Here is a 26,261-nt window from a genome sequence, read left to right on the forward strand (position 1 = left end):
TAGTGTGGTTTTTGTTTAAAAACAAAACAAACAAAACCCCGACAAACAGCCCAAACAAAGAGATTGAAATAGATGGTATTTTCTGGTACTTTTAGTCTCTCACATTCAGCATGCAGCTTTACAGTTCGTATTTGGCTGTGTGGAGCTGAACTGTTCTGTGATGAGCAGTAGGTTTTGAGGTTTTTGTTGTTCTTGTTTTCTCTTTTTCTTGTTTTGAAGGAGTTTTGGGAGGTTGCTTGGCAGCTGAGTTGTGAAACTCAGTAAGTCTGTGCACTTTTCTAGATGTTGGGAGAGCGTCATCAGGAAACCAGCACTTCGTTTGCGCCCTGTTGTTAGACTTCTTGGTATGTGTCTGCTGCTGGTCACTGTCAGAGGAGAGGCTGGCTGGCTGGACCCCTGGTCCGCGTGCAGTCATTCTTACCTTCCTTCTGTTCAGGCAAAGAGAGTGAGGGCCACAGAGAAAAATTAATTAATCTCCATCTGTTTCTTCTGCCTTTCTCATAAGGAGATAACCTAGTGTGTCACCGGTACTGTAGTGCAATGATTGTTTGAAAAGAGAGTGTTACAGGCACTTGCTATTAATCTTAAATGGGTAAAAAAAAAAGTTAAAGTTTTAACAGGGAAGTAGTTTGTGAATTTGGGAATTGGGGAATTATTTCCAAACATCAGTCTTTGCTCACATTTCTGTGCTAGTTCTGTAAAGTTCTTGCTGATGTTCTCTCATCCTTTGTTCTATGGAACAAACTTCTCTGAGAAAACTCTTACTTCATTACCGAATTTTGGAGTGTGTAAGTAGCTCTGAAAAATAAGATTCAATTGTCATGTATATATTTGGAGGAAAGATTGTCTTTCTTCAGCTATTTCGCAAACTTTGGGGAGAGGGTGGTTGTTTTTGTGTTGGTTTTTTTTTTTTTTTTTACTTTTTCAGGGCCAGAATGTAACTTCCTTTCATCAGAATATATCAGTGTAGAATAGCTCAAGAAACTATTGTACATTCCCTGTAATATACTAATCTCTTCTCCCTGCTCCACTCCCCCGATTTAGCTTTACAGAATAAAATAATGGCTCACATTCTCCAAACTGAATTTCAGAAAACATTTATTTTTTGCAGATGGGTATTTTCTGTCTGTTGTGAAGGCAGGCTTCTCATGTTAATGGGACATGGTTGCTTTTTCCCCTTTGTAGCATATATTAGAATATCAGAAGAAGAAAATATTTTCTCCACCTTCCTTGTTAAAACCAAACAAACAAAAACCCAACAAACAACTTCAAAATACTAACTTTTTTGAGTATTCAAAAGGAATGTTTCCATTTTTGATGTTTTGGTGAGTGAGAACTGCCCTGCCTCTACTTCTCAAAGTGATGTTTGAACCTTTTCACTTTACTTGCAGGTTTATACTTCGTTTGCAGTTTTTTATTTAGTATTAGAATATACTTGTTTGTTAGTCTAAAGTGGTTTAGTAATGTTATTGCTTCCCTGTGCCCCCATGCCAGTGTTTAGTTTATTGTATTTTTTGCAAGTATGGGAGATGTAGGTTGTTTGAGAAGAACAGAATTAAAAAATACATAAAATCTGCCTTGTCGGAGAACTGAGGTGATGGCATGAAGTGATGGAAATTAGTCTGGTGAAAGCTTTAAAAAAATAATCAGTATATCAAGCTAAGCCTTTGAAAGAGTTCAAAGCTTTTTCATATGAATTAAAAAAAAAGGAAAGTAGTGTTAGCTCAACTACATACCAAGGAGTTACAAGACTAACTCTAGGTGCCTTCTGCTTCATAAATACAGAAAGCTAAAGGGCAGCCTTTGGAGCTGGTAATTTGTTGTACAGAAGTCCCGGAAATATCTGTCTTGTTTCATTTGTAGCCTTTGGCATGGCAAAGTATTGGTATTGGAAAATTTGTGAAATCATGTCATTGCACAGCTTTGCTGTAGGATGCTGTCTTCCAGTGCTTTTCGTTTGATTTTTTTTTTTCCGCCTGCCTTCTTACTGGAGACCACAGGAGGGGGAAGAGACTTTGAGGTTCTGCCAGAAGTCAAATAATACGTTCTGCTAACCTCTAGCTATGTGCCATTTCTTAGCTGAGAGCTTGTCTGCACTGGTAAAGTTTACTTCTAAGAATGCTGCTTTCTTGAAACTAACTTGTGTGGAATAGCCTTGTGTAAAACCAACTGGCTCTGCATTTTGCAAAGAATCACTAGTTCGTCTGGAGTGGACCACCTGCGGTGTGTGCACTTAGCTTTATAACCCAAATACCCGTGCCCTGGCTCTCTGCTTTATGGATAGGACTGGTGAAAATACAAAAAAGGTCTGGATGTAGGGGCACAAGATTCAAGCTCACACAACAAATACGTGCAAAAGTTATTCCAGGCTTGAGGTCAAAACCAACCAGAGATACTTGCTGCTCAGTTTTATCCAGGTTGACTCTAGGATGAACCAGCTATAACTGCTTTGAATGAGGGGAAATCTCACAGATGGTTTATAACACCATGGAGTATGTTAATTTGCCAAGTTGGTGGCCATGGCCCTCCATCAAGCCTGTAGTGTCCCCTCTCCCCCCTCCGCTTTTGGCAGCACTATGTGAGTGACATCAGGCAGACAACCAGTCTCAAGTCCTTCCTAGAAGGAATTTCATGGCAAAGTGCATTTAGGCCATCTGTCTTGAAAGCTGGAATGTGGCCTCTCTGTGGTTTCAGGACTTTGTGGATCTAAAAGTGTAACCTAAACATGCCCTTATCCTTCTCATTGCCCCTTACGAGAGACAGTGGTAATTTCTAGGGAGCAGGCTATTAAAGACAAGACAGTGTTTTACGCCTTTTACAGCAACTGTATGGAAGTTCCAGAGGCACATGCAGACCTATATAGGTACAGGTGCAGTATGCCCATGACTCTCTGCAGCTTTGCAAGCAGCCTCTGTGTGATTTTTGGAAGAACATGATTTGGAAGTTGGAAGGGGATTTTTGTACGTTCAAAACAGCAAGAAGGCAACAATTAAAGAGAATGTGAGGTCATCCTCCTTGGCAGAGTGGTCCTTCTGTTCAGATAGTTCCCTTGTCTCTTCCACTTTCACTGCATCAAGATGAACCTTCTTGTCATTCCAAGGCCATGTCAGCTCTTGGCATCTTCCTATTTCTAACTTTTCCACTTTTCCATTTCTGTCTTTCAAGCTTACGCTTTGAGAAGTGCAGTTAATTACCTTTGTTCATTAGTGGTCTGTACACGTTATACAGCTATGTTCAAAAATTGGAAATCATTCTAATGGCTGAGCCTGGCTCTATGGAAGTCTGTTTACTTGGTTTCAAATTGAAAAGCTACTTTCTGTCCGCTGAGCTGGAGCAATAGTTCGTATGTGTGCTCTAAAACAAAACATCGAGGGAAAATTCTTGTTGTCTTATTCCAGCTGAAAGCGAAGCATACTGGTATGAACAGTCACTGCACATCAGGTGCACAGTGGTAATTTATTAATCTGCATTTTCTGAACTAGGAGCCTAATTAAGCGAGGTTCATCTTTGCTTTTGAGAGCAGAGTCATAACAGTTATGTCATTGTTCATAAATGTATTCTTGGAGGCATTCATTTAAATCTTAACGTGCTTTTAGCAGGCTAATTCAGGTTTCTATGCTGCTCCAAGTCCACTCTGTCCAGTTTTGATAACAGTATCCTTTACACAGCTACAAATTGTTTGTTTAGGCAGTTAGTGATTGCTTGGTTTGGAACACTTCACTGGGTATCAGTAGAGATGTTTAAACCTCAGACTGAAGTTTAAGATGTACTTTGCATAAGACAAAACATTCAGGTTCACAGATATTCTCCTGAGTTAACTATGAACATTCAGGGAATATTAAGAATTGAATAAGGTTGTCAAAGGTGTGTTCCCTCCACCAGTGCAACATTCAGAAAAGGTACAAAACATGTACAATTACAGGTTTTGGACATAAATCCTCAGTCATACTTGAAAATGCTTTCCAATAAATAAAAGGGTTTTAATAAGCTTGCCTTTTTATAGGCCAAATCCATCCTTGATATTCATTGTGTAAAATTCATTAAATCTGCACATGGGGTTAGTTTGACCTCTAAGTTTTTTAGGGTACTGCTAAGGGATAACAGACGGTTCTCATTAAGAGAACAAAAAAGAGAACAACCAGGATTACTTTATCAATCTGGTATGCTAAAAACAACAACAAAACACAACCTTTCAGTATCATTCACCAAGGACAACCAGAGCACAAATTAATTTTTCTTAATAGCTGAAACTCAGGATGTTCTTGGTGGTATCACAATGAAAAAATAATTTGCGTAGCTTCTTTTTGAAGGAATAAATTCTCTGCCTTTACCAAGGAAACTGACAGCAGCATAATAGTCTGGCTTTGCTGGTGGTAGAAAAACTTAAATAGCCGGACCAGCAGCTTTCCCTTTGGAGAAAATGCTTATTAGGTCTTATAGGATGGGCAAGTCAAGGGAACTGTGCACATGGTAGTTACTCCAAGAAGACCTCAACATTACCAAGTAGGCAAGCAGATGCGCTGTTACTAGATGTTTGTATTTCTATGCCAATGTTCCTGCGCTTCCAGGAACTCAGCAAGGATTACTTGGTAGTGTAGGCTTCTTTTTTTTTTTTTTTTTAAATGCTTTCCATTAAATGTAGGTCAGTTGGCCGTGATGTTGACTGATGTGCTGGTTTTGTATTACATGGTTAAAAATGCTATGGACAAAGTTAAATAATTAAATCAATTATTAATGTCTCCTCAAGAAGACAAGACGAAGGCCATGCATGTTGATTCAGTGCTACAGATGTGAGCTCTGAGAGAAATTAGATTAAAATATGAAGACTGCCTTCTAAACACTCTACCACCCCAAACCTCAGTCTTTAGAATACTGCAGAATCTGAAAGCTGACGATGAAAACAATGGGAGATTTAATCTTTTATTCAGCTGCTCATTCTATGTGTAAGTGTCATTTCCATCAGCTTTGTTGCCTCCATGAGTGACAAATGATCGTTTCCCAGATCTCTCTGCAGGTAGAATGTGGTCAGTAGAAGGCCAGCTTGGCATGGATTAGCAGCCCTCCAAGGATAAAACTGCCTATGGAAAAGCCCCCTAAGGATTATGTAGAGCTGACTGTAGCAAGACTCAAAACATCACAGAAGATGCACTTCTTGGTGCAATTAGGACATACACATGCAGGAGGTATCAGAAGAATCTGGCCACCAGAAGAAAGAGTACTTTGCAGAGATTTGCCATTCTTCAGGAAGGAGTAACCTGGAAGTTGATAGGGAGGGAAAGATATACTGTAAATCTGAAATTTAGTTGCCAGTGTGCCAGCCTGAAGAGTTGAGATTATGGAAGACGAAGGCAGGTTGGGAAACTCAGAATAGGAAGTTGCATAGACCCTGTCCTCACGTACCAGCTGGCATTAGGATGTGTTGGACTTAATCCAGATTCTTCCCTGCGTTTATGCCAGAGCTGAAGGTGAAATTCCAGCCTCAATTGTATGTAAAATGTTCACTCATAAGAAATGTTTCTGAAGTTCAGAAATCCGAGAATTTGTGCAAAGGCTTTTGCAATAGCATCCTGTGTATTAGCTATAATATGATGTTTAGGAAACCAATTTGATTTCTCTGTTGGAAGGAAAAGCTGTACATAATATTGGTGGCTAGAAAGTATGAGAATTTGGAGTTGAAACACCAGCAGACTGATTTATTTTCTGCCAGCTAAAATATAAATTTAGTAGGTGTTGCTGAGAGGTTTTTTTGACAAAACATGTCACTTAAAGAGGATAGACACATGTTTAGCTATTACAGGTTTTCTTTTTCTTTTAATATGAACTCTTCCTAAAATACTATTGGCGAGTCTAATTCTGTGAAAAGGTCTTCTTTCCAGAAATTTTAAGCTTTTTCAGCTTTTCCAAAGGCTCCAGAAACATACAGCATTACAGTAAGAGTGATTTTTTCATTAAAGACCAGAAAAGGAGTTGGCAGTTCATTTAATTAGTTGATCCCTTCAGAAATTGAAATGAAAACAGTCGCACAAGTCGTAAGGATGATTCTCTTCTTGTTCACAAGGCAACTATTAAGTGGCCTTTAAAAGAGTTGCCCTTGTAATCATGCCAGTACTGGTTTCTTTACCCTGACACATAAGACTGTGTCGTGAAGTTTTTGGACAAAATACAGAGATGTGTAAGCAGCTTTGTAAGTTGAGTAATTTTGATGGGACTTCTACTTTAGCTTGATTCATGAGCCAAATCTTGTCATCAATTTTTAAAAATTGGGGCTGAGAGTAACCAATTTGAGTGTGTCGATTGAGAAGTACTTTGAAAAAATGTTGGCTGACACCCTGTGTGATTATGTATTATTTTACTCTGACTAAAACTGTGATATACATGTTACATATTATGAGGAGGAAATTCTATTTTGTTAGTTATTTAGTAAGGTTATATTCCAGTTTGACAAATGAGATTAGTTTGTATTCATAAAGCAGCACTGACTGAACGATTTGAAATCTTTCAGACTGCAAAACACAGAGCTTGTCTGAGACTGTTTACAAAAGTTTTGTTTTAGATATGCCTAAGATGGCTAACTATACTAAGATACCTATAGCTAAACCAATTCATGAGAGAGATGTTACAGGTTTGTATTTAATAGACATTGATTGGCAGGTTGCATTTGAAATTCGTTAAGTGCTCATTCAGAGTTTGAGCAAATATGCATTGATTTTTATGTTTTTAAATACTGTAAATTGCTGTATGTTTATAGTGCTTGTTCTGCTAATAGTTTTGCAATGTCTGTTTCCTAATGAGGAAAAATATGAGCAAAATAAACTACCTCTATGGAAAAGATTTCATTTCTGTTCACTAGAGTAACCAAAAACTAATGTTATAAACATTAACACAAACAGCTTTGATTTCATGACTGTATCTGTCTTATTTATGTAACAAATACAATATATTAATATTACTATTGTTGTTAATCTCTGAGTGAAGTGATGCTCTTTTGGAAAAAGAGGAATGTCAGGAGAAAATACTTGTCATCTTGTTAAGTCATCTCATTTAGTATCATTGAAAATTGGGGATCTGAGAAGAGAATGAGAATCTGCAAAAGTTATGCATCAAAATTCTTCGGTACTTGCTCTATATAATCATAGATTCATAGAATGGTTTGGTTTGGAAGGGACTTCAAAGATCATAGATCATCTAGTTCCAACACTCCTGCCATGGGCAGGGAAACCCTCCACTACACCAGGTTGCTCAAAGCCTCATCCAACCTGGCCTTGAACACTTCCAGGGATGGGGTATCCACAACTTCTCTGGGCAACCTGTTCCAGTACCTCACCACCCTCAACGTGAAAAATTTCTTCCTTAGATCTAATCTAAATCTCCCCTCTTTCAGTTTAAAGCCATTACCCCTTGTATATATATATATATACCCCTTGTATATATATAGTGGGTATATATACCCACTATATACCCTTGTAAAAAGCCCCTCTCCAGCTTTCCTGTAGGCCCCCTTTAAGCACTGGAAGGCTGCAATAAGATCACCCTGGAGCCTTCTCTTCTCCAGGCTGAACAGCCCCAACTCTCTCAGCCTGTCTGCATAGGAGAGCCCTTGGATCATCTTCGTGGTCCTCCTCTGGACTCACTCCAGCAGCTCCATGTCCTTCTTGTGTTGGGGACTCCAGAGCAGAACACAGTCTTCCAGGTGGGGTCTCACGAGAGCAGAGTAGAGGGGCAGAATCACCTCCCTCAACCTGCTGGCCACGCTTATATATAAAGGTGTGTTGACATCCTCGTTTATATATAGAAATCTGAATGGTTATAAGTGGTGTCCTGTAATGAGTAGAAATGATGTTTAAGGGCTTCTGCAGACCTTAGTAGTTAGAGGAGCAAGAGGTTGTACGTTTAGTTGGTTTAAATCTTTTTCCCAGTATTCTGACAGAATTGAGGCCAAACGTGTGAGCTTTCCATGTTCTTTGCTCCTTGTTGTTTCCCTTGGAAGAGAAGGTAATTTGCTCCATAATTCATTAATGTTGATCTTCTTTAAAATAAACAGTAATGCACGAGAAACTGAATTTTAGAAGTTAAGCCATGTGTTCCACATAGAGTTGAAACTGTGTGTGTAAGCAGGGTACACAGGAGGTCTGTGACCACATATTGCTGATGTCATCAATAAATGCCAGTTTGGTTTGCATCAGATCTGCCATCCAAAATAAGCAAACCAACGACTACCTTAAATCCAGCATGAGTTAACTATAAAAGGTGAATCAAACTTTTAAAAAATAATATTTGCAGAGCTCCAGGCTGTGAGAGTCTAGGATTGATTTCGTGTTACGTAGACCAAAGCTGCAATCAGTGCTACTTAAAGGCGGTAAAGGCAGAGCAGAAATCAAAGCATTCCCAGCGCTACTGCAGGTAGCCAAAGCCAGCTGGAGCAAAACACAGTATTGCACGTGGAGCTTCTGAACCTGCTCAGTCTGATTTACATCTACAGAGAGGGAATGTCTCCTGAAGGCTACGCTTCCTGATTAACCTACCAGGCAGTTCCTCGTTGAAAACAGATAGCTTACTGTTACTCTGGTCATATAATACTCTGTAAGTGCTTAATCTGGACCTCTTCAAAAGCATTTGAACAGGAGCCTATGAATTTAAAAGGACTACTTAGTTCTGTTAGCTTTTTTATCTTAAAAAAATCCCTGGACTCTTAATGGCTAACAAAAGGCTTCCTCCTGCCATTGACTTCAACTGTTTTCTAATTTTATATTCCCATACCAGAATTGAAAATGAGATTACAAAGAAGTCTGGCTACTCTAGTCCCAATTACTTGTTCAGCATGAATGATAAGAAATTGAGTAGGTTTGAAAGATGTATTTTCAGGATCTAATCCAGAGATCTGCTATAATGTGTCAAAAAGAGTAGTATGAAAATTGGCACCTCTGTTTTCAGATTTGTGTACTGCTCACCCATGCCTACCTAAAATAATAATTTAAAAAAGATGCTTTTTTTCCCATGCTGAAGATACTGTTAGGTTGGAGCTTTAAGCAGTTAAAAAAATATATATCTGTAAACCCTTTAAAACTTTCAGTCCCTGTAACTTTTTGGGTTGTGTTCTTTCAGTCACCTTGTATCTTCTTTGGAGTTTCATGATGATCTAGTAGGGACACAGCAGCTTCTCCTGTCATTGTTTTGTTGTCCTTGATTAAATTAGAAACACGGTTCTTCTGAGCTATGTTCTTTTTAAGCAGTAATCCTTTCCGTCCCTACCTGTGCTTCTAAAGGTTACAGGTGTCTTCTTCCCCTCTGCCTGGCAGGTCACGTCTGTGACGATGGTTGCCTTCTACATGTTACTCAGGGCAGACAGCCTTTGACCTCTCTTCAGTCAGATATGTTGAAATATTCTGCAATATTGGTTGTTGGTGAAATTTAACTCAGTGGTTGTCTGTGAGCTGATTTTCCTTCCACTTGGACAGTCAACCTCTAAGTACAGCATCATGAGCATCATGAAGGAGCGCTAGAAACTGTCGGATAAGCTTCTAAGTGCAGTGAGATTGCTGGAGCAGGCTGGTTGTACACTCTGTACCCAAAGAGAAACAAAAAGCAACAAGATGAACTTCTGAAAATTATGTTTTGATGCATCTGGGTGTGGTATGTGTGGCCATTGGGTCTTTGGTACCAGCTGTTTGACTTCACGGACCTGCTGTTGTTACACCAACATACTTGCTAATGTAGACAAAGCATTACTTTAATGGGATATGGACCTCTGCGCTGCCATCCCTAGTCTGCTGTTATGTGTAGTAGTATGAATATTGTTTTGATATCTATTTTAAATTTCCATGTGGACAGACCCTTAGATATGAGAGTCCTGGCCATCTCTAGCTATATCCTGTTCAGAGCCACATACAGATTGTCATCTGGGGTGAGCATATGATGTATTTGTTTCCATTAATATCTAGATTGGAAGGGAAATGAACTAATTTTTGGGTTTGGGACAGAAAAAGGAACGTTGTTCCAGATGCCTGGAGCTCTCACCCTTGCTACTGCTGTGACTCTCTTATTTGGAGACAGATTTCCTCAAAGCTTGTTTATGAGAACACCACTTTATTTGGGTATCTGTATTAAAAAAGAAACATCTTGTACTCTTCCCATTCTCATTGTTGAAGTCCTGCACGAACAGGTCATCTTAAGTACTGCACAGTGCATCATTTGAAATGTTCAGCATGTGATTTTTGGCCGTCAGGTCTGTTATGCAAATCCCAGTTTGATTGTCTTCAAGGCTGAGCTTTCTGCTACAGTCTGAACAACACTGAAATTTCTTGGGTTTGGAAAACTGAATTTCCTGTTGTGTCCGTCTGGCACATACGGCTGAGAATTCGCTAGCATCACCAGAGCGATGGAGCCAGCCAAGAACAAATGCTAGGCGTGTTTTATGCTAGAAAAGTCTCGTTTCGGAATCAAAACATGCATATGCACATACTCAGAATGAAGTGGTAAATGCTTAAAAGCTGGACCAGAGTAAAAAAACATGTCAGTATTGCTGCTGTCACTTCTTCAGAAAAGGTTGTGTCAGCCATGTTTTTCCCACACAGTTTGCATGTTGGAAATTTTCTTTCCAGTGAAATGTCTGAATAATAAGTGAGTTGGATTTTTCAAGGGAGCTGAAGTGCAGTAGGCCCGTAATGTTCCTCATCTTAATTGAAATCTGTCATGGCTGCTTTCATCAATTTTTATAAGTACTTGTGAGAGACCTCTCAGTTCTTTTTCTTCTAAGCCTTTGACTGATCCGTCACTCTGTTTTCTTGTGGGTTGAACTCCTAACTCTGTGAGGATTTCTTGGTGGTGTTTTCACACAGATTTGTGAAGAACAACTTGTGCAACTGGATGTCCAATATACAGATGAGAGGTTCACTTAGTCAGGATGGATAGAAATTAAGTCTTCCTAATACAGCTTTTCAAAAATAGGCCATATTGAAATTGCTTTGGCTTCTTACGGTGTCAGTTCTTATTGATGTGCATCTTCTCTGCAGGCAGGATTTTAGCTCTTGTGCTTTAAGGCAAGTGGTAAGAGGCAAGCACGGAGAAGTTTTGGGAGGTTCATGACTGCTTCACTAGTAAGAAAGCGTCTAAAAAAAAAAATCTCTGTTTATGCAAAAGGAGAAAACCTTTTCAAAAGAGAGATCTTAGTAGCATGCAGTCTGCTATGTGTTGTATGGATGCCTAATATTGTAGGCCATAAAAGAAAGCATAAGTAATTTAGGCTTATTACAGAGTTTTTTTGCTCAAGGTGAGACTAGTGTTTCTGGTAAAAGTTGTCTTTTTTAATATGATCATAGTTAACTCTCCATAGGCAAATACAGCTGCCAGACCTCTGCACAAGAACCTCAGACCTTTCATTTTTATGTCACAATCACATATCTTATTTGAAAAAGTTTTTTTCTTGAATTTTAAAGATGTAACAGGGTTGAGAATCTTTGTTGGAACGTTTTTAATTAACAATTTATTGAAAGAGTTTCAAACATCAAGATAAGCGTACAAAGAAAGTGCCAGATAAAATAAAAATGAAATACTGAACAGAATTAGTCATACTTTGAGCTTGTGCTGCTTGATTCTAAAAGTTTTTGTTTCAGTGCAAGTCCCATTGGACTCATCAAAATAATTTCTGTGTTTTGAACTGGATTTCCTGTTTGTCCACATATTGTTATATTTTAAGAAAAGTTTTCCTGGCTGAAACATACAGTGATATCAATATAAAGAAAAACGAAAACGTTAACCTGATTTTACTTTTCTAATTGGAGAGAAAATGTCTATCACTTGCGACTTAAAGAGACAGAGCAGAAAGTAGCTTATTACCAATTTGCATTATACCCACAAAATCCTCAATATTCTTGTTCGGAAAAAAAAATAATCTAATTTTAAAACTGTGCATGCCTCTCTGGTCTTCATCAGAACAGTAAGAGACCTATGGCTGTTAAAAAGATGTAGTAGGTGCCTTTCATGGGGAATTTTCTCTTTATGAACTCTAACAACAAGACCTGAAGACTTATTTTTGTTAATGTGTTTAGTTACACACGTTATCTATAAAGAAAACAAAGCCATACTGGTTGCTAAGGCAAGCTGATTCATCCAGTAGTAATGAAATATATAAACTGCAGTTTGGTGGAATGGATGAAGGAAGGATGTTGCCATTCTGCTAGGGAGACTGTCATTCAGAATGGACCAGGATGTGAAGCTTAGATAATTTGGCCCAATTATTTTGTATATACAGTCTAATTTGGTCAGTAGTTGATCTTCATTAAGTAAAATAGACACACCAAGCTGGTGTGTTTCACTGCCGGTTTTGAGCATGAATGTTATAAGGATTTAATCTTTAGTAATTTGATTTTTCTAGGCCAAATCCTTGTTTGGTGACCAGAGCTGCCTATCTCGATGTCCTTGTGTTGCTGAGTACTCACCTGCGGAAGTTTCAGAAGCAAGGTAAGTCAAATGTACTGTTCTATAAATCAGATGGAATATCTGTGGGGAAATTTCTCAGCTCTGTTGAATCTGGAGAAATGATAATATACTACTTGTACTCACAGTATCTACTGAATGCTGGAGTCCTTTAACTGCTTTGTATAAAAAGGCCCTTTATTCTGCCTTCTGTAGAGATAGTCCTGAGGATTGTTAATGAGAAGAATGAGGTACGGCTTCATGTCAAAGCTTGAAGTGATGATCTTGCAGTATTCCTAATCCTAGAACCATGTAACCACAGAAAAGATCCTCTCCAGTGTTCCAAAATGTCTTTCTGATCCAAGGTTGTAAATACAAGCAAAATCCAAACCCTGGAATGTTGCTACTTTAACCTTTCCTGAAAGTCACAGAGATGTTCCCTCATGAGACACCTGAAAGTGTTTCAGAGAAACAATGTTTTCTCATGTTTAGAAGTTTTAAAAGGAACAACTCTGAAAGCTACTTTAAATTTCTTTGTTTTATATTGATTCTTTATAGCTGTGAAGTTTTTGAAGGACCAGTCAGAACTATGAGTGGTTTTAATGATGCAGAGTGTTGTTTGCAACAGTACAAACCATAGTGTAAACAATAAGGAAGACAAAGGTATGGAGGCAGGGATACGCTTTCAAGTGTGACTGTGTGTAGGAAACTTTTGGTCAGCTGTAACGAGCTTCCTTGTGGGCCTGTTTTGTTCATTTCTTATCAACAAGTGAGGAATAAATTACCTTGTCAGTCCAGGAAGGCAATTGAACGGTAGTTCCTTCATTTCATTAAAATTCTTAATGACTAATTTTAACACTGCACTTAAGTCATTGGAATCATTCTTTATTTCAGATAGTCTTGTTTTGGGGGCCGTTCTTAATTTTAAAACCAATTCCTTTTGCTTTTTTGCTTAGGCCTTTGGTACAAGTAGTTTCATTTTAATTCTATAATTGCTGTTTTTGTGATTTCTTGTGAATGCGCAGTTCAAATGGTGATAGTTGTCAGGAGGAGGAGTTGGTGATGAACATGTCTGAAATGAACTTCTTCAGATAGGTTGATGCAGAATCTAGGCCTTGTAACAGAAGAATAGACGCATAGAACGTATGTGACAGGTGGGTTCCACTATACTGGAGGAAGACGGTTAGGGTTATCGAGGGCTCTAGGAGATGAACCTGATCTTGCACATCCTCTGAAGAGTCGTTGTTCTCTCATGGGTCCCAGATGTCAAAATGTACTGTTCAGTAAAGGAAATTTCCAGGTGATGTTACACTGTAGGTCTCATTCTGTCAGGTACTGACCACTGTGACTAGATAAGGGCTCCATGCTTTCCAGGGAGGAGTGCACCACCCTATATAAAGCTCTTTCAATATAGCATATCTATAGGGAAAAGTTTTTTTCCTGGCTCTTTAATGGATGTTTTGGGTAAGCTATATCCACCATCAATAATTCTTATGTTACAAAATATATTTTCTTATTTTCACTATTTATACAAAATAAAGTTTCTTAAATCCTGATATGCCATTGGCCTTAGTAATTATCCTTTGCAATACATTAAAAAGTCTAGCTGTATATCACATCTACAAAATAAATGAAAACAACTCCCAAAGCCCCGTTCAACCATATTTGGTCTCATCACTCTTCTTTTTATTTTGAGTACTCCTTATTTAAAGATTGATCCTCTTTGGAATATTAATTTTTGCACTTTTAAAAATTGTGATCCTCTACCTCTGTTCGTCTTGAATCATCCTAGTCTTTCTGTATTCTCTTCGTATGAAGTTTTTTCCTTTGCTTCTGATTATTCTTGTCACTCACCCTTCAACTCTATTATTGTGTTTTCCTTTATGAAGGAACAGCCAGTATTCCAAGTGAGGGCTCCTCATTTGCTTACTTAGCGGGCTTTACATGTCCTTAATCAGTTTCTTTCCTATTTCAGTTATCTTCAGGGTTTTTTATCTGTTTTGGTATTTAAACAATCGCTGCACGCTTGCAAAGGCTTTTATTGACCAGGAACTCCCTCCCTTTTTTTTTTTCTTTTTTTTTTTTATGCCCTTGATTTCTGAATAGCCCTTTGAGCCTGAGGGACCGCACCATGCTGTGGCTGGATTACTGACTGTAGTGGATTAATTTATTTTTCAAAGCTCATGTGGACTGTTCTGAACCTGGGTTCTGTAAGGTAAAATTTCTTTAGAAGGAAAGCAATTGTTTTTGCAGACTCTCTCTGCTCAGGAATAGTTCAATAGTATTGTCTTGCTTAAAAGTTTCGTTCCTGTATAGGTTTACAATTATATATTGCAGGCAATATCTACAAAGAGTAGAAACTTAGACTGGAAATATGGTTTTGAAAACTTGAAGATACATTAGGGACAATTTTATATATCACAGGCAGAAGCCGTTCTGAAATGAAGGAGTAATATGTTTATATTAAATAGAACCTGAGTGTCCCATGACACAGTAAGAGAAAGACTAAACTCAGCAGTTAAAAATTAATGTTTTGAGTCTCACATTTAAATGTTCTGTAAGGAATAATTATTAACTGAAGCTGTATACTTTTCTGAGATGAAATATCTTAGTCATATATGTGTATCTCTGGTTATGAGCCAATTTTTCTCTGTTTTAATCTTGATTTGTAAAGTTGTTTCAATGAATAAAGGGTGAAGGACAAATCCAAATAAAACTGTTTCTTGATGTGTTTATCTAAGAGGCCCCAGGAAGTGCTGTATATGAGTTCCAGGCCATGGGCTGAAACTGATTTTCATCAACAGAAACAGGAATGCAATGTAATGAGCCTGCAACTGGTTAAAATCAGACCACTTCTAATTGATTATGCCTGTCTAAAGGGGCTACAATTACAAAGAGATTTTCAGAGTACAGCCCTGCCTAGGCCTTTCCTACATTATGATTATTTTTTGTAAGTGGTTTGTTGTCTTCAATTAATAAAATCTATGTCTTAAAGTGCAGGAGAGCCTTTAGGGAATTCACTTCACAAATTCAAAACAATTTAAAACGTTGTATAAGAAAGACAGGGAGTAATGGAAACCAAAAGCATCTTGTCCAGCTAAAAAAATGTATTGCTGGCCAAATGATGATTATTTATCTTCAAACAAACAAAAAAAAAACCCCAACCCGTAGTTATTCTGATTTGCTAGTTTAGATGGAAGTGTTGCCTGATTCATGTCACTGGGAAAATAGAATTTTCTTTCCTTGGGTTGACAGGCAAGATCTAGAGCATTTTTTCCAGCTCCTGATGTGCCTTAGGGTCTTCTGATATGCGGAGACAATACATAATGCCACGACTATGTAAACTTGCAACATAAGAGGTTTTGATTATCAGTTTCAGGTGGAACTGAAAAAAAACCTGAAGCAAGCCTTTTTTTTTAAAAAAAAATAAACAACTATCTTTTTACTTTATTGAAACTAAACAAAAGTTCTTACCAGATCTAGGATTATTTGATGAGCTAATGTCTATTGTCAGTATTAATGATTATTAATAATATCCAATTAATTTATTCTTGCAGACCTCTTTGATGTATTATCTCCACAGTAACTGATTTTTACAGACTTGGAGTCATGGATGTCCAGAACATTTTCAGTCTAATGGGCAGAACAATGCAGGCCTCTTCCAGAGAGTTTTTTGGCACTTGTACCCTGCTAAAAAGCAGTTAAGTTACTCCTCCAAAAGTAAACCAGCACCAGAGTGGGTGGTGTAGGAATAGGGGGAAGTTCCTTAACTTCACACTTCAAGCAATACTGAAGGAAGCAAATAACACTTGTGAGCATCTTTGGAGGGGGGAAAAATGCCTCCAAGTCCAGGTGAGAATGTGTCCAGCCTTAGCTGTGTTTATAATTATTTGCAAATTCTCAAGTCTTGATGAGCTGGAGTTAGAAGGAGAGGTCTATCAAGCTGTAGCACGACAGCTCCATGTGTATGTGTGAGCTTAGGCACTTTTCTCTGCGTTCAGAGATGGGCTTTGCAAGAGACAGAATACCAGACTAGAGACAGGCTATGCTGTGACCTAGCGTTTCAGTGGATAAGACTCCTCTGTTCAATATGTGGACTTTTGACAGGGCCTGTCATAGACATTCCTGCTTTCAGATCTTCCCCTGAAAATTGGTGTGTGTCATGGTTTGATGTGGAGGGGGGGGTGGTTCTGGTGGCAGGAGAGGGATTTTGCTCCCTGTGACCTCCCCGGTTTTGGATCCGGGTTAGGCTTAGTTCTGGCCACCGGATCAGACTGCCATCCCCCTCGGGGTTGAGCCAATAGGGCGCCTCTGCGAATTGCCCTATTTAAGTCAGGACAAGGGAACCGGAAAAGGTGCTTCGCCCAGGATCGACCAGAGAAGGGAGGAGAGCACTGCCCCCGCTCCCTGGCTCCCGGCCGGGCGGCTGCCTGCGTCGGGCCGGCGCCGCCCACGGAGAATGGCGGCGGCGGAGCCAGCTGGGGAACTCGGGGGCACCCCACTCCCAGGGTGCCCACTGGGCTGAGTTCACCTGGAGAGGACTGAGATCTGAGAGAAACAGCTGCATCGACAGCAGGTCAGTGAGGATGGAGCGGGAGGAGGTGTGCCGGAGCCGAGTTTCCCCTGCGGCTGATGGTGAGATAGCAGGCTGCCCCCCTGCAACCAGGACGGCCTCGGTGGAGCAGCAACCCACTCGCAGCCCGTGGGGAGAAGATGCCTGAGCCCGAGGATGGTCGTGTTGGGGGCACGGCAAGGCAGAAAGGCATCTGGAGTCTTCGTGACGACCCACGCCGGAGCGAGTGGCTGCAGCTCCCTAAGTACCCGAGACTGTGGTATAGCCCACACCGGAGCAATCTGTGGGGAAGGATTGTTTCCAGTGGGCTGGACTCACGTTGGAGAAATTTGTGGATTTTTCCTCGTGGGTAGGGGATCCATTGGAGCAGGGGAAAAGGGTGTAAGGACTCCTTCTCCTTTAAGAAAGAAGCAGCAGTAACAGCACGGAATGAACTGACCTGCACTCCCCCAGTCCCTGCCCCCTGTGCTGCTGGGGGGAGGAGGTAGAGCCGGGAGGAAAAGGAAGGTGGGGGGGGGGAAGGTGTCGGTTTTAAGATCTGGTTTTGTTTCTTTCTGTCCTCTCAAGTAATCGGTTTTTATTTCCCTTTGTCCTTCTAAGTAATCATTAATAAACTGTTTTGCTTTGAGAAAAGCGCTGCCTGTTTTGCCCAGGACCATGGTTGGTGGGTGCTCCCTCTGTTCTTGCCTCAACCCTCAGTCCTTTTGTTTTTTTTTTCTCTCCTCTCTACTTTATTGGAGAAGGAGAGACTGTGTGAGTTTTAGTTGCTGGATCAGCCTAAAACCACGACAGTCCTTTTTGGCGCCCAACGTGGGGCTCGAGGAATTTGAGATAAGAATAGTGACTGGGAGAGGTAACGGGCAAAACATGGACTTCACAGTGCTGAAAAACAGAAGGACCTTGGGAAACTTTGATTGTTGTGACTGGTGAAGGGACAAGGGGTGGATTGTTTGTAAAATGTGTGTTCTTCTTCTTCTTCGATGTTGTTGTTGATACTGTGTTCTTTTTCTGTAACTCTGTGTTCTTTTTCTGTAACTAAAGTTGTGCCTAAATATGGAATTCGCAGAGGCGAGGGGTGGAATGTCATGGTTTGATGTGGAGGGGGGGGTGGTTCTGGTGGCAGGAGAGGGATTTTGCTCCCTGCGACCTCCCTGGTTTTGGATCCGGGTTAGGCTTAGTTCTGGCCACCGGATCAGACTGCCATCCCCCTCGGGGTTGAGCCAATAGGGCGCCTCTGCGAATTGCCCTATTTAAGTCAGGACAAGGGAACCGGAAAAGGTGCTTCGCCCAGGATCGACCAGAGAAGGGAGGAGAGCACTGCCCCCGCTCCCTGGCTCCCGGCCGGGCGGCTGCCTGCGTCGGGCCGGCGCCGCCCACGGAGAATGGCGGCGGCGGAGCCAGCTGGGGAACTCGGGGGCACCCCACTCCCAGGGTGCCCACTGGGCTGAGTTCACCTGGAGAGGACTGAGATCTGAGAGAAACAGCTGCATCGACAGCAGGTCAGTGAGGATGGAGCGGGAGGAGGTGTGCCGGAGCCGAGTTTCCCCTGCGGCTGATGGTGAGATAGCAGGCTGCCCCCCTGCAACCAGGACGGCCTCGGTGGAGCAGCAACCCACTCGCAGCCCGTGGGGAGAAGATGCCTGAGCCCGAGGATGGTCGTGTTGGGGGCACGGCAAGGCAGAAAGGCATCTGGAGTCTTCGTGACGACCCACGCCGGAGCGAGTGGCTGCAGCTCCCTAAGTACCCGAGACTGTGGTATAGCCCACACCGGAGCAATCTGTGGGGAAGGATTGTTTCCAGTGGGCTGGACTCACGTTGGAGAAATTTGTGGATTTTTCCTCGTGGGTAGGGGATCCATTGGAGCAGGGGAAAAGGGTGTAAGGACTCCTTCTCCTTTAAGAAAGAAGCAGCAGTAACAGCACGGAATGAACTGACCTGCACTCCCCCAGTCCCTGCCCCCTGTGCTGCTGGGGGGAGGAGGTAGAGCCGGGAGGAAAAGGAAGGTGGGGGGGGGGAAGGTGTCGGTTTTAAGATCTGGTTTTGTTTCTTTCTGTCCTCTCAAGTAATCGGTTTTTATTTCCCTTTGTCCTTCTAAGTAATCATTAATAAACTGTTTTGCTTTGAGAAAAGCGCTGCCTGTTTTGCCCAGGACCATGGTTGGTGGGTGCTCCCTCTGTTCTTGCCTCAACCCTCAGTCCTTTTGTTTTTTTTTTCTCTCCTCTCTACTTTATTGGAGAAGGAGAGACTGTGTGAGTTTTAGTTGCTGGATCAGCCTAAAACCACGACAGTGTGTGAAGCTGAACAATAAGATGATAGTATAGCTGTGATCCTGCAGCGCTGGTGACAGGAGCCAGAGAAGTGTATTGCAGTGAAAGCTCAGATTTGGGATGCTCTGTCTCTCTGTAACAGATGAATAATGCCACAAGACAAAGTGGTCCCATTTTCTTTCTTGCTCACATCTTGGAACAGTTTTCTGGTAGTATTTTGTGAGTTCCTGAAGGGAAAAATGGGTGCAACTTGCTAAAATATATTTGACTAATAAAAATGTATTTTACCCAGAGTTGTGTTCAAAAAAATGACACTTGTTGATAAAGCGTCATGTGGAGTCCATAAAGCCCATCAACATAAGTGAAATGGGATGTAGAACAGAAGTCAGGGAAAAGATGAAAGAACATTTTGCTAAAGATAATCCTTTCTAGTTGTTCTTTTATCCTGTATATATGCTGTCAATCTCCTGGCTGGTTTGGCCTATAACCGAGTATAGTGTCTTTAAAATTCAAGTTTGATGAGAAAGAGAAAATATTTAAACAGGATATCAAATAAGGAATCTGTGATTTAGGAGAAGCTGCCACTTGAAGTCTAACCATGCATTTTTACTTTCTACATTTGAGGTGGAAGAATTTGTGCAAGTTCTTGAGATTAACCAAACTCCACTGTTGCTGTCATCAGTGGAAATAGTTACTCAGTATTTACATAATTAATTGTTCGTGAATACATTGGTTTGATATCAAAATGGAGCAACCAGTATTCTGCTCTCACTAATGTATTCTTTCCTTGCGTTTTGCAAAAACTGACTTCCATTTTCTTACTGTCTTCCAAACAGCTAAAACTTTTATAGATGTAGCTTAGTTGAAATTCTTAAATTCTGCCATCAACAACAGAAACAATTGCAAAAAGTATTGCTTCAGGTCATAAACATGGGCAATTATGCACAACTGTCTCCTGGTTTTGTCCTTTTTTTGTGCTCTCAAATACAACAAAATACTAATGTTTTAAAATGTTTTAAATAACATTTATTGCAAATAGCATTCTTTTAGTTATATTTGTCCTTTCTAATTAGAAGTTTTAAAATGTGTTGGTAGAAATAGTATACATTATCAAACTTAGAGATGCTTTGCAATGAAAGCACAAATCGTTTCTTAAGTAGTAATCTCTTAAATATTTTGCCTGAATTATATGATTTGTAGAACTTTTACATAACATCTGAAGGCTGTGCCCACTTTTTTCCTCTATTTTACTTCTTGTTCTTATTTTGAAAAGAAGCTAAATGGTAACTAAAAGAAGTTTTTCTACAGGCTAACTTAAAAACTGATAATGTTTAAGTGGTAAAAATTTGACAGGAATAACCTTACTTTAACTTTCTTTACCTAGATCCCCAAGAAGTGTGGCCAAACAGTTTTTTGAACAAAAACACTGGCAGCTTGTTAATGCATGTTTTGGTTATTTGGTCTAATTAGCTTAAACTTAAGAAATTCCAGCTGAACAAATTGAAAGCAATTTTTCTTGTTATGTCAGAAATTATGTAAACTTTGTGTGCGAGTACATGACTCTGGCAGTTGGTCAATGTTGTTATTTTGACTAAAGAAAGTAAAGATTTAAAACATATTTATAGAATCATGTAAATGACCTACCCCCACTGACATTTAAATTAGACAAGTCAAAAGGAAGTGCAGTTGGATACTCAATATTCTAATTCAATGCAGACAGGAGGATGAAAAAATTGAGGATGGAGTTGCTGGAGGTCTAAGAGGCAGGGAGTGACTGGGAGTTGCACAGACAGTAAAATGCCAGAGGCAGATCCAGTGAAGGACATACTATGTTAAGGTGGCCCAAAGACATTGCAAGAGTGAGTGCAGGTCAGAAAGACAAAGCAAATGGACAGGAATAAATGCTGGGAGAAAGGAGGTGGAGGTGTGCAATGCCAGCAGGTAGTCAAGGAAATGTCAGAGGCAGAACTTGTGGCACAGATGTGGCAGGAGGAAAGTAGAAGTGTTTTCAGAAGGATCATGGGGCACAGTGAAAGAAGGACGGTTGTGGAGGGTAGAGGATGAGGTTGCTGGAATGCTGCATTCAATAGGGAATATGGAAGGGTGTTAGAGGAAAGAAGTGACTCGAGGGGAGAGTGGAGTCGATAGTGTTTGTTAACATGAGCAGTTAAGATTCCGTCCCCATGTGAAGACAGAGACTGCTCCTGCTTCTGAAATCATGTTTCAGTTTCTCCGTAGATTCCAGCATGTACCACTGACTGACTTAGTAATACTGTCTCCATGGGGTTTTATGGTTTTCTATGGATGCAAAGGAAGTGGAAAACTTGGTGCTGTGCCAGAGAGAAGCTGCAAGAAAAATAGCAGTCTTAGTGTCCAGATCAAATGCTTTTTTCTTCCCCTTTCTTTTCCTTTGAAAATCTTCCCTTATACTGTACAAAATGCAATGAGATGCTTCTGCCCTCAGTAATTATCAGTGGATTCTGTTAATCCCTCATGTTTGTAATTTTGAATTGTATTGTGAATACTGATGCTTAGTCTCTGATGTTGAAGGTGTTGCAGATGTCTGTAAAAGAAAACATTGTACTTAAAATATGCTTTTCCTAATGATCTTAGTTCTGCATTGTAACAAAATATGTTTTTCTGTTGTCTTTGGGTTTTTCCATTTACCAATGACTTACCTAATCTACTTTTAATAAAAAGGGAAAATATGAAAGAAAATACTTTTCCTTAGTATTTGTCTAGGAAAATCTCTTCTTGGCACTGATTACCTTTCAGCCTTCTCTCTATTCATATGATCTCTTCAGATCATCATAGAATCATAGAATGGTTAGGGTTGGAAGGGACCTCAAAGATCATCTAGTTCCAACCCCCCTGCCATGGGCAGGGAAATACTCCACTACACCAGGTTGCCCAGAGCCTCATCCAACCTGGCCTTGAACACTTCCAGGGATGGGGCATCTATAACTTCTCTGGGCAACCTGTTCCAGTGCCTCACCACCCTCAATGTAAAAAATTTCTTCCTTATATCTAATCTAAATCTGCCCTCTTTCAATTTAAAGCCATTGCCCCTTATCTTAACACTACATGCCCTTGTAAAAAGTCCCTCTCCAGCTTTCCTGTAGGCCCCCTTTAAGTACTGGAAGGCTGCTATAAGATCACCCTGGAGCCTTCTCTTCTCCAGGCTGAACAGCCCCAACTCTCTCAGCCTGTCTTCATAGCAGAGGTGCTCCAGCCCTCTGATCATCTTCGTGGCCCTCCTCTGGACCCGCTTCAGTAGCTCCATGTCCTTCTTGTGTTGGGGACTCCAGAGCCGAACGCAGTATTCTAGGCGGGGTCTCACAATGCCCTTGGATAGATGGTGGTTTATGAGTACAAAGGATTTTAACCTCTTCTCAGTCCATAATTAATTGCAACTTCTTGCACATGTTTGTGAATGATGATGAATATCCAGATATTTGATGCTTGGACCTCCTTCCCACAACATTGTAAACATTGTACTGCAGGCACAGCAGCATTTCATTGCTGCTTCTTGTAATTTTTGTCTGACTTTGCAGAGTGTCATTAAGTTTTCTGATGTCTGTAATAATTTCTCCCCTTTTGCCTGCTCTGTTCTTATTTTCTGGAGCCTCTAGTTGAAAGACGGAAGATGGCATGGATGCTTGAGGTATTCCATACAGGAGTTGATCTCTATATTTAATCTCAAAGTGTGCAAATACTTAGGTGTATCATAGTCACAGATACAGGAAAAAAAACCCTCATGCAATGATCACTCGTACAGAGAGGTGTCCAATTGACAGTAGCCTAGACAGCCACTGTAAAATTACCTAACCCAATAATCAGTCCTTTTCATCAGCTAGCAAGGCAGCGAAAGAAGTTTAGGTTTTAAATACACAAGGAATTCAAATGACTTTTGCACGTATGGTATAACCTTTGAGATGAAAGATCAGCTGAAGTGTCCATTAGCTGACAGTTTGTTAATCCCTGTGCAGGGAAGTTTTTCTGTCCTTACTGTATGTATCTGCTTATTCTGGGAACAGACTGTAGAATAGTGCCTGCCTGCTACTGCTGGGAAGAGCAGAAGCAAGCGTATGAGTAATCCTCGAAGGTTCACAGCCAGTCAGGCAGGCCACAGGTTTTGGAGCTGGCTAAACTTTGAGGACGTTTGTAGCTGGAGGTTCACCACGTCTGATAATTCCTTTCTGCTCCTTTTCCTTCCTCTTTATTTTCAGATGACGAAAGATCATTCAATTTCATATAACTGACTGTGAACATCAGTTAATCACAAGTAGGTTTAAAAAAACCAACCCCTCGAACCTAGATGATGTGACATAGATGTTGTATGGGTATCTCAATGTAGTGGACATAAAGGGATGGAGAAAGACTGGGATGTTCGTGCACCGTGTTGAGGAGAACCCAGTAGTTGTGTAAGATACGTCCCTTCCTAGAAGACAGCTGTAGTTCTTCCTGTCCCATAAATGATGCAGTCCTGGGGGGGAGGGTGGGAGAGGGAGCAGGAATTAATCCAGTTAATTCTTCGGGGCTCTTTTGCAGCTGTCAACATCCTGGACAAGACTGCTGCTTGCCAGAATCCTTATTTGGTCAGCCAGAATTTCTTCTTCCTTCTCACAGCAGCTGCTTGTTCAAACTGTACAATGACTTTTGTTTGTAAATAAAAGTATGTCTTTACTGTAATCTTAACAACAGAGACATGTCCTTTGGGAACCAGTGTGGTTTTTTGGTTCAGTTGGCTATTTTGATGTAAGGCAAAGAAAAGAGTTTACTTAAAGTTAAGCAGAAGAGAAAACATTGACATGAAAGCCAGGAAAGATTTCTTAGTGATGAAGCTGAAAGCAGGAATATTTACACCGCATTGTAATAAGATAGGGGCGTTCTTTCCTTCTGTACATATTTGTGTGAAAAAAGTGTTGGAGAGCATGTGGAGCACAAGATGAATGCAGAAGGATTTGCTCTATGGTGTGCTGAGGCTAAGCAAATATGCAGACGGTCTTATTTTGCCTTGCTGCTGAGACATCCAGTTTTAAAGAGACTTTCTGTAAAATAGATGAGCCATGGTGTCCGGTCTTTCACAATTACATGGGAAAAACAGAAGTCATCCAGAAGGCTTCCAAACCAGAAAAAGTATCTGGTATGTACAGAAACAAGAGGATCTGTGGCAGATGGCTCTTATATCATGATCTCTGCAAACTCGTAGTCCTAGGAGTGAGGAGCTCTGCCATGTTTTTGTATGAAAATAATTTTCCCCTTCAAAGATGAAGACACAGAGTGAAGTTTTGCTGGCCTTGCGAAATTCAAATGAAGATTTACTGAACCGGGTCTGAAGCTCAGTGCTTGGCTGGCTCCTGGAGTCAATGGAAGGGTCACCACTTTCTCTGATATTAGGTTGCAGGCTCTAGCAAAGTTGGCAGTGTTGAACCAACAAAATTAAAGACACCCTTCCCCTCTTCACCCAGTGTTTATCTCTGTCTCTTTTTATCCATCTAATACTGCTCTCCCTTGCCCTGGCCTAGAGCTTTGACCCTTCCATCCTGTTGGTTTCCATGTTGCTGCTTGCATGTATGGTAGCTATACCTCCATGTAAAGCAACGTTGATAGGACATGAAAGCACTTCTCTTGCAATATGCTTAAAACTATAGGCGTGGTTTGAACAATGGAGCTAGTGGAGTCATGGGTTGCTGAAATGCAGCTGGGGAGAGGAGCAGGCGGGACGCCGACAGCGTGCCGGGCTCCGAAGCTGAAGCTGTTTCTCTTCTCCAACTGAGGTGCTTGAACTTGAACCCTTTTCTTTCAACTGCCTGGTGGGATTGTTTCTGTTGTTAAACTGATGTCTGTGGAGCCAGGCTGCGTCATAACTGGGACGAAGGCCTAATCGCTCTCCAAGGCAACTAGACAGTTCAGAAATTAAGGAATTCTAGCAGTCGGATACTTGTTGTGTGACATAGGCATTAATGCTAGTTTTTGCTAGGATGCCAGTAGGTAATGCCAGTCTGGAGTGGTTTTAGAAAATGTAGCAAAGACAAGACACAAGTTTGCAGGTTATGAGATGGGAGGCACCTGTGTCCCTTAGAGGATTAGGATGTGACATAGGTTTGCAGTGATACGACAGTGTCTTTGACTCCATCAAGCTCATTCATAAAAGAAACCATAGTGAAAACATGAATGACAGAACTAATGGGTCGGTAATATGTCTGAAAATCTTTTTCAAATACTAGATTTCTTTGAAGCTTGTCCAGAATTCCTCAGAAAATGTTTCTGCCTTGTATGCTAGACAGTGTAGAACCACGTCAAGTTTCTGTGTAAATGTCAAACAAATTAAGATGGCTTTGAAAGAATTTGAATATGAAAGGGCAGGATATTTGACTGTAAATAGAAGGATTAGGGAAATGTCTTCGCAGGCAACAAAATAAATACATATTTGTGTTGCAGCTTCATGTCAAGTTCAGCAATTCAGTGGTAATACTTGGACAGGCTTTTAGTAGTACTCAATGCTTACTTAATTATAAATAGAAAATTTATATGGCAAAGAATTATCTTCTTGGAGACACTGAAAAAATCTAAGTAAGTTTGCTTTAATCTTTGTTTTTACCTTTAATGTATTTTGATATTTAAAAACCCCCGAACTTCTAACATCCCCCAACACCAGTTGCAGCATTATTATTTTCTGTGCTTGAGTTTTTCTTCATGATTTTCCGTTATTTCATGCTTGTATTTGAATTCTCTGGGATATAGCATATTAATTTCCTTGCAATACAAGCTATAGAAACATCTGAACTGGGCAAATATTTTGGTTTTGTTATTATAAAATTGTTTACTCCTGATGATGATGGACAAGAAGGCTGAACTCGAAGCACATGAGGATTTCAGTCTGTTTGTGAGAGAGAGAACTATTGTTAGGTTTTCTTTCATTTTCTGTCAACATTGCCAGCTTTGCCAGAGCCTGAAACCCTCTGGGCATCGCAGCTGGTAGAGACCTCTTAGTTCACTCCAGGAGT

At 40.5% G+C, this 26,261-nt stretch overlaps 1 protein-coding gene across 1 annotated transcript in view; it reads left to right on the top strand.

Moving 5' to 3' along the window:
* Positions 1 to 26,261, top strand: part of THADA (THADA armadillo repeat containing) — a 180,179-nt gene that overhangs the window by 114,790 nt on the left and 39,128 nt on the right. The window contains exon 30 of the mRNA XM_086628885.1: positions 12,371 to 12,456. Coding sequence (XP_086485011.1) covers positions 12,371 to 12,456 — 86 coding nt within the window. The remainder of the gene's footprint in view (positions 1 to 12,370; positions 12,457 to 26,261) is intronic.

The sequence above is a fragment of the Tauraco erythrolophus genome, chromosome 2 (genome assembly GCF_009769465.1).
Source record: "Tauraco erythrolophus isolate bTauEry1 chromosome 2, bTauEry1.pri, whole genome shotgun sequence".
In the NCBI taxonomy this organism is placed as follows: Eukaryota; Metazoa; Chordata; class Aves; order Musophagiformes; family Musophagidae; genus Tauraco; species Tauraco erythrolophus.